The sequence below is a fragment of the Exophiala spinifera genome (genome assembly GCF_000836115.1).
Source record: "Exophiala spinifera strain CBS 89968 unplaced genomic scaffold supercont1.13, whole genome shotgun sequence".
In the NCBI taxonomy this organism is placed as follows: Eukaryota; Fungi; Ascomycota; class Eurotiomycetes; order Chaetothyriales; family Herpotrichiellaceae; genus Exophiala; species Exophiala spinifera.
This window is the reverse complement of record NW_015622525.1, coordinates 6486-14458: the sequence shown is the minus strand read 5'-3', so window position 1 is coordinate 14458 and position 7973 is coordinate 6486. Positions and strand designations below refer to the sequence as shown.

Genomic DNA, 7973 nt, shown 5'->3' with positions numbered 1-7973 from the left:
TTTAGGTACCTCAGTCGACTTTGTTATAGTAACTGCCCAATTGTGCCTTGACGTTGTAGGTTAGGAAAGAATGATCTTGAACAAGCGCTATTCACATTTTGTGAGGCAGTGGCCCCAGATATAGGCAGATCAAAATGGATTTATAAGCGACGGTCTTAACCACACTGGACGGCAAGAGAAATCTAAGGGCCAGATCCCAGAGATTTCGCCTCTGAAGTCAGCAATAAGAATGAGAGTACAGTGACAGGATGAAATGGGCTAGACAATAATCGAACCGGTTTTACAGTATAGTTATCGTACAGCAGTGAAGACAACAGAATCAGACTCAAGAGGAAATCTAACTCCCTTGAGAATAGAATTTTTGACTTTGTTCTAGTATTCATCAAATTGTGCCTTGGCCTTGTGGGTGAGGCAAGATAGTATGTCAACAGAACACCACGGTCGGAATCCGACATTGGACCGGGTTTATAGTTATTGTACAGAAGAGGCAGGAAGAAGCAAACTTAACACGAGAGTTAAATCGCTTTGAGGTGTGAACTGATACTCTTTGGGAAGCGGAGCGGCCAATTGGAGAGACCAGGTACCACGTGACCGACGTCAAGTGTGTTTTCCTGAGCAACCGTAGCTTGCGCGCCAACTGAGGAGACCACTATCACGTGGATTGGGACTAGGACAAGCAATCCAGGAGCGAATTGATCCTCAAAGGTTACTCCTTGGCAAAACTGGCTCCTGAAGGCTTGGCACTAGTAACGCTTCTTACCTTCGTTCGTCCTGAACCCAGGAATTTGCTCCTGGTACAAATTTGGGCTTTGGATAGATCCTCTCCTCGTGGCCAATCAACACTAGAATCACTCTCCTGAGCCGGCTCCACTCCTTAAGAGCGCCTAATACCGAGATGACATGCTGAGGACAGGTTATGACCAAGGATGACAGCCGCAGGACATGTCCTGTCCTCACGAAGTCCTCCTTGACGTAAGTGTCTCCTCAGTTAAGCTACCATTCCTCAGGAAAAATCTCTCCAATTGGCCTATTCAAGCTCCGCTTCCCAAAGAGTATCAGTTTCACACCCCAAAGCGATTTATTTATTTATTTATTTATTTATTTATTACTTCATACGCTGTCCCAGCCGGTGAGGCTATGCAGGAGTTCTATCTAATGTTCTCCTCCTCCAATGTGATCCATGTGCTGTTCTTCCTTTTCCTGTCAGGGTGGAGAGAACAGCACACTATCATTCTTGACCCTACCTAGCCTTGTCACCCAGTAGACACTTCCTACGGAGTTGGTGGCTCTGTAGAAGGTGTGTCGGGGCAAGGGGTTGAGTTGGAGAGAGATTGCTCCGTGTGTGGCTACTTGACGGAAACCCGCATCTGTCTTGTCTACAGTGACCGAAAATGTACTCAACGCCGTGCTCCACGGTCACTCTCCGCGGTCATTTTCGACATCGCGAAGTCCTCTCCTGATGTCTCGGACGGCCTCTTCTCCAGGGACGGCCGGTGCTGTGGGAGGCACCGCCTGAAACTGTTGCAGAAGACCCGTCCGCAGCATCATATGGGCTGCTCGGACCACCAACTTGTGGCTGCCAAGAACGCCCTTCAAATTCAACACTGGTCTGCTGCCTGCCCACATTTCCTGTCTTTCCTTCTTCCAATTTCGGCATCGCAGCAGGACGTGCTCTACTGTTTGTGGTCCTTGATTGCAGGTACACTGGCTAGAATCCGTCTTGTTGATACTATGGAGATACGAATTCAACCCAATTTTGCCGGTTCTCATCTGGGTGATGATAGAGCTGATGGGTCGGGGCAGCTTTTTGTGCAACTGGAGGGCTTTCTTGTCTGGTTTCCTGCCTAGGTCGCGCAGGACACGACCATGTTTGGCATGGGTCCAGGCGAATTCCCAATCTTTATGGAGAGCGGTGTTAATAGTTCTTTTCGCTGTGGTGAGGAGAGTTCTGATGGTGTTGGTCTCGTTGGGGTTCCGACGTGGATCCTGGTTGGCGGTATCGGTTGTGGTCGGTGGTTGGGCTGCCTCTTTTGCCGCTTTGTCGACGATCTCATTGCCCGGGATGCCCTCGTGGGCCGGGATCCATCGAAAGTGTATGTCCAGTCCAGCGGTGGTAGCCACGTCTAAGGCCTGCAGAAGCTCTACCAAGATGAATTGCCCTGAGGTATTGCCCGGATTTTGTAGGGTTTTGAGGGCACTTTGATTATCGGTGAAGATGGTGAAGTGATGGTGGTCAGGGCTGCAGTTGGCTATCAGGATCTCTAAGGCTAGGAGAATGCCCTTCAGTTCGGCTGCGTACACCGTACTTTGGGCGTTCGTACCCATGTACTGTGTTCTCTTGTGGAGTACCAGACTCGACATTGATCGTGGGTTTGAGAGGATCACTGCCGCGGCGCCCACGTGCCCATTGATGCCGCTGCCGTCTGTGTATACACACGTGGTGTCCGTGTCTACGCCGAGAGTCTTGTGTTTCTCGATCGCTTCCTCTGGCGTGCTCGCTATGGTCACCACTGGCGGCTTCCACCAGGGTGTGACGATGTACGGTTGGCGATGTTCCAAGTTGGCAAGGTGGATTTGGTAACGTTTTTGCAAAGCCCTGGCATAGCGTGACATTGGGTTTTTCTTTGAGTATCTTCTCCCTCGGCTTACGTCGACGCTTACTGAACGGGAAGGACAGGACAAAATCTCAAGGCAGAGTGCAAACTCAACTTCTCCATCTGCTGATCCAGGGGTAACAGATGTGCTTCAACTTCCACGGCGCTTGCGGCAGTCGTTCGAAATGCTCCCGTGATGATTTGGGCCGCTCGTCGCTGGATTGATGTGAGTAGGCGTGCTGTTCGAGACTGGCCCTTGTAAGAGCATCCTGGCTGTCGGTATTCCCGAGCCTTGTACCATGCTGAGCAGCCGTACAGCATCTGAGGCAAGAGCATCGCTTGGTACACTTGTCGGAGAGTCATCAGATCGGCTCCCCAGGTGGAAGATGCTAGGGAGGAGAGTGCGATTAGCCGTTGGGACGCTTTCTGCTGGATCCGTTGAACATGATCCTTCCATGTCAACCTATTGTCGATTTGGAGGCCTAGGTATCTGCATGAGGTTACCGGCGTGATCGTGATTTCCGGAAGACGCAGAGGGTGTTTGGTGTTGACGTATGAGTTTCTGGCGAAATGAATGAGAGTGTATTTAGACGTCGCGAATACCGATCCATGTTTTCGAGCCCATTTTTGCGCTTCTCGATGTGCTACTTTGAGTGCCTGAGCGTTGTGTTGCGGGGTGGGCCCGGTGGCTAGGAGTGATACGTCGTCGATGTAGCCGATCGTGTTCACTCTCTCATTGGCACAGACTTCCAACAGGTCGGCGTTGTAAAAGAGGTATAGGATCGGTGACAGTGGAGATCCCTGTGGTATACCAGCGAAGACACTTGTCGCCTTCCCAGTGAATTCCGGCAGAACGAGCGTAGTTGTGCGGTCGTTCAGGAAGGATGCGATCCAACTGACCGTGGTAGGATCGATCCTTCTTTTGCGTAGATTATGTAGTAACCGAGGGTGAGACACGTTGTCGAAGGCTCCCGATACGTCCAAAAGCAGCAGACTGGCAACTTCTTTTCGATCCCATGCTTGATGAATTTGGGTCAGAAGAGAATGGATAGCGTGCTCAGTCGATGCCATCTTCCGTCCACCGAGATGATTGGGAGGCAAGAGATTAAACTTCTCCGCCAGGTACATCAGTCGGGTGCCAATGACTGCTTCCAGAGCTTTGCCAACGGTATTCAGCAGTGCGATAGGCCGGTAAGCCTTCGGTTGGGAATAGTCATCTTTTCCTGGTTTCCTCAGCACCACCGTGATTGACTGACGGAAATGCTGGGGGAAGTATCCCATGTTCCAGCTTGCATTGAATAATCGGAGAAGCGTTGGAAGGATCAAGTCGAGCACCTTCTGCAGTATATTGTTGGTGATACCATCAGTCCCGGGTGCCTTGTTTGGTGCCGCTCTGCGGATGGCTCTTTCAATTTCGGACTCTGTGATCGGGGTTAAGGGGCATGGTTCAGGATACTCATACCCTTGTGTGTCCCTTAGGTCGGCTCGAACTGGCGGCGGGAAGAAGGATGCACACAAGAGATTTGCTTTGCCTTCGGCATCCGTCTCCAAGGACTCGTCGTCCCTTCTGAGCGCTGGAGTAACCGACGCGGGCGGGAGTGATTGTCGTTTGACGGCCCACTTGGCAATCTTCCATATGCCTTGGGGTGTTGATGCTGCTTCCGTGATCTTCGATCGGTGGGTTTGTTGCAAGGTCTTCTTAATTAGTCTCCCTTTCGCATTGCGGGCTGTTTTGTAAGCATGCCAGTCGTCCTCTGTCCTCGTCAGCTGCCATTGCCTTCTCAGCCGTTGTGTCTCGGCGCACGCATGTTTGCATTCCTTGTCGAAGCCAGGTAATGATCGTGGGGATGGGCTGTTCCAGGGTGTAGATCCATCAACGGCTTTTGCTAGGGTGTCGATGAGATGCGTTGTCTGATCATCAAGAGCTCGTGGAGAATCCCAGCGCGTCAGTTCCGCCCGATGTATCTCTGTCTGGACGATGGATCTTAGCTTGCCAACATCCACCGCCGCCCACCGCCGCGTTCGTCGGATCGTGGCTTCTTTCCAATCCCAGTTGAACCAGGTGCTAACCGGAAGGTGGTCAGAATCACAGTCCAGCTCGTGTGCAACCTTGCATTGAAGTAGCTGTTCTCTCATCGTGTGTGTCGCAAAGGTAAGGTCGATCGTCGTATCGCCGCTGAACCACCGATGGGTCTTCAAACCAACAGGGGTGAGCTGCCACAGATGGGACGCCTCTGTAATGTCCAGAAACACGCGAGTCTCGCGGGACGTTCGTTGCGTACGGACGTCCGACCATTGCGGGTGATGTAGATTAAAGTCGCCGAGGAGGAGTAAGTGATTCTCAGGCTGTTCGGTGTTCAATTCCGCCGCCAATGCTCGTAGGGTCCGGGTTTTGTCGTCGTCCTCCGGGTCATTGTACACGTTGTACAGGGAAAGGAGGCCTTGACCTGTCGAGAGAGAGAGAACGCAGATATCCTCGTTCACATATCGGACGCTCCAGGTGGCTGGATCAATCCTTTTGTTGATAAAGATGCATGACCTGGTTCCTTCGCTGTCCATGTATAGAAGGTGGAATCGGTCTTTGGCTGGGTGGTGAGTAGTATGCTGAATCGGGTTCCGGTATGGTTCTTGAACTGCTAAGATATCGTAGTCAAGGATTTCGTGACGACGAAATACTTCTGCCATGATCTCCCTTGATTTTCGGGTGTTGTACTGTAATATCTTCAGGGTACGCTCGCGGTGCGTCATATAGCAGTGTGTGGAGCGGTGCCTTGAGTTTGCCGAGTCTGTGTCGTTGGTAATGCAATCCAGCCAGGCGCGACGCGCTTGTCACCTAGTTTCCCTTTCCTAACTGTGAGGTTTCGTCTCCCGTGTCTTCCTCTGATGTGTTTACGCAGTTCTGGTGTTGACTCTTGTCGGTAACTGCAGTATGGGCACTCCCTCATGCACGTGCCAATGATTAACTCTGCGTCTCGAACAGGCCAGTTCTCGTAGATATGTTCATGCTCCTCGCAATAGCATCCCCTTCGCGGTGGGGGGAGGTCGTCAAATGTCACTACTGCTCTCTCCAGGCGCGCTAACTCTCTCGGTGAGAGTGTCCTAGCATGATATTGGCTGTTTGGGATCGTTGATATGCCCGGCGTTGGATCTACAGCAATTGTATCTTCCCAGTTGAAATCGAGGTTCTGAAGCCAGTCATCAGCCCCAGGGAAATCCTCTGCTAACGGCACTGGTGGGTAGTGAGTTGGAGCAGTAGGTTCCTGGGAAACAGGCGGCTCTTCCAACACTGTCGCGGGGGCAGCGGGTACATGGCTTGCCGTTTGTTGTGATGGCACCGTTGTTTCGGAGTGAGAGATGCGTAAGTGTGCGGTGGGGAGCGTTGCATTACTCTGTTGTTGACGTCTCGAGCTCCGGAGAACCCGTGGCTCCCGGATTGCTTGATTGCTAAGACCATCTGGGTGACTCCGCCTCGCTGGTTCGTCTGGGTTGTCCGAGGTCGATGTTGGTAGTGGGGGTCCGGGTTCGTTGTGCGAACTTGTCGCTGGTGCTGTCCTTCTAGATGGCGCTGGCCAGTAATGACTTCGTGCTTGCTTTGCCCTTTCCACCCTTTGCATTTCCTTCTGTCTTGCTAAGCAGGCAGCATTCCATGCTGTATGGTCTCCTCCGCAGAGTGCGCATTTGGGCTGGAATCCAGGGCCGCCCTTGACAGGACAGCCTCGCGATTCATGTCCACCTGCGCAGTGACCGCATTTTTGGGGAGCATTACATTGAGTACCGATGTGACCGTAGTCGTAGCATCTGAGGCATTGCTTGATTCTGCAGGAGCGGTCGTAGAGTTGACAGTTATGGATTAAGCCTTCCCATAAGAAGCCCGCGTATATGATCGCATTGGCCATTTCGGGCTGTGTGAATTCGATCACGATGGACGAGTTCCGTTTCTTGGTTGATCCCTTCGTGAGCCAGCCGACGTATGTGATCTTCGCGTGCGGGATGACGGAGAAGTTGTCCGCCAGCACTCGTTGAATGGTCCCTTGCTGATCGTTCATGTTGATAGTGTCGACAGGGATGCCGTGCACGATGGCGCCATATGTTGTCCGGATCACCTCTGCCCGTGGTCCGAGTCCTCGGGCCCAATCCGTGTGGATCTGTAGTTCCGTCGCCTCGTCCAGCGAGTTGGTGATGACCGTGATGTCGCCACTCTTAAGTTGATGGGCTGCGGCAACCTTAATGTCCCTAACCTTGGGTGTGTCCCGAAGGATGTTGTTGACCTTGTTTTTGAGCTGTGATGGCGACAGCTGACGGAGGCGCTGGGCTAGGGCGTGATCCAGGAGTTTGACAATGACTTCCCGCCCCTTGTAAGCTGTCAATGTCGATGGACTGCCGGACGAGAGCACCGTGTGAGGCGGTGTCACGTGACCAGGAGGGGGACCTGCCGCTGCTGCGACCTGCGCCCATGAGGCCACATGAGTGCCGGAGGGTGGTGTCGCCGTGTTGAGAGGGGCGGTGGCTGCTTTGATGACGGCTTTGATGGCTTCATGGTCCTTGAGTTGGGCGTCGCGCTGTTCCTTGAAGAGATCCTGGATTTGGGAGGCAAGACGCGTGTCTGGTTGTTCGTCGAGGTGGCGGGTGATCTTAGACAAGAGGCTCAGAGTGGAATCAATGATGGGGCCTATAGTGGTTGTGGGTATAGCAGTATGAGAATGTTTGACCGCATGCAGTTGAGCGCATGCCTCGTGGAGAAAAGTGACGTGCTCTTTCAAGTCGTGTGGTTCAGCGCCTAAACTCGGCCAACTGGTTCCCATAGCCATCGCCACGCGTTCTTTTGGACTTTGGACGCGTCAATGACCCTAGGGACCGATTGACATGAGCTACAGGTAGTTTAAAGCAATAAATTTACGCGTTTTTCAAAAATTTGTTCTGAGCTGGGGGAGGTGTTTTTTTTTTTTACCCCAAAGCGATTTAACTCTCGTGTTAAGTTTGATTCTCCTGCCTCCTCTGCCTTTTGGAACTTTCCTCACCAACTATGGCGAGTACGCTGGCGGAATCTAGTGCCTGCTCATCAATATCTAGCTCTCTCTGGGGCACTAACACAATCACGTTTGTTCCATCCGTACTCACTGCCTCGAAACAGTTGTCTGGCGTCAAAAGATGCATGTTTGTGTCGAACATTCGCAGTCCTTTTCGCATATTTTTCTTCGCCACTCGCACCACTTCTGATGGATCAGAACGATCTACCCATATAGACTGCACATTTCGCCAAATGTTGTTTTCTCTGATTTTGAAATGAATGCATACCTGTTCCTTGGGCATAATTTCTTGCTGCCCTCGATGCTCTAGCTCTTCCTTCTTCTTCTTCTCGTCCTCCTCCAGCTCTTGTCG

General features: G+C 52.1%; 1 protein-coding gene across 1 annotated transcript; it reads right to left on the bottom strand.

Moving 5' to 3' along the window:
- Positions 1 to 5338: 5338 nt before the first annotated feature.
- PV08_12035 (uncharacterized protein) lies at positions 5339 to 7402 on the bottom strand (the record flags this gene model as incomplete). The annotated part of the gene is made up of 1 exon (XM_016386342.1): positions 5339 to 7402. One exon carries the CDS (start codon positions 7400 to 7402, stop codon positions 5339 to 5341), a length of 2064 nt encoding a protein of 687 aa, XP_016229908.1.
- Positions 7403 to 7973: the final 571 nt, after the last annotated feature.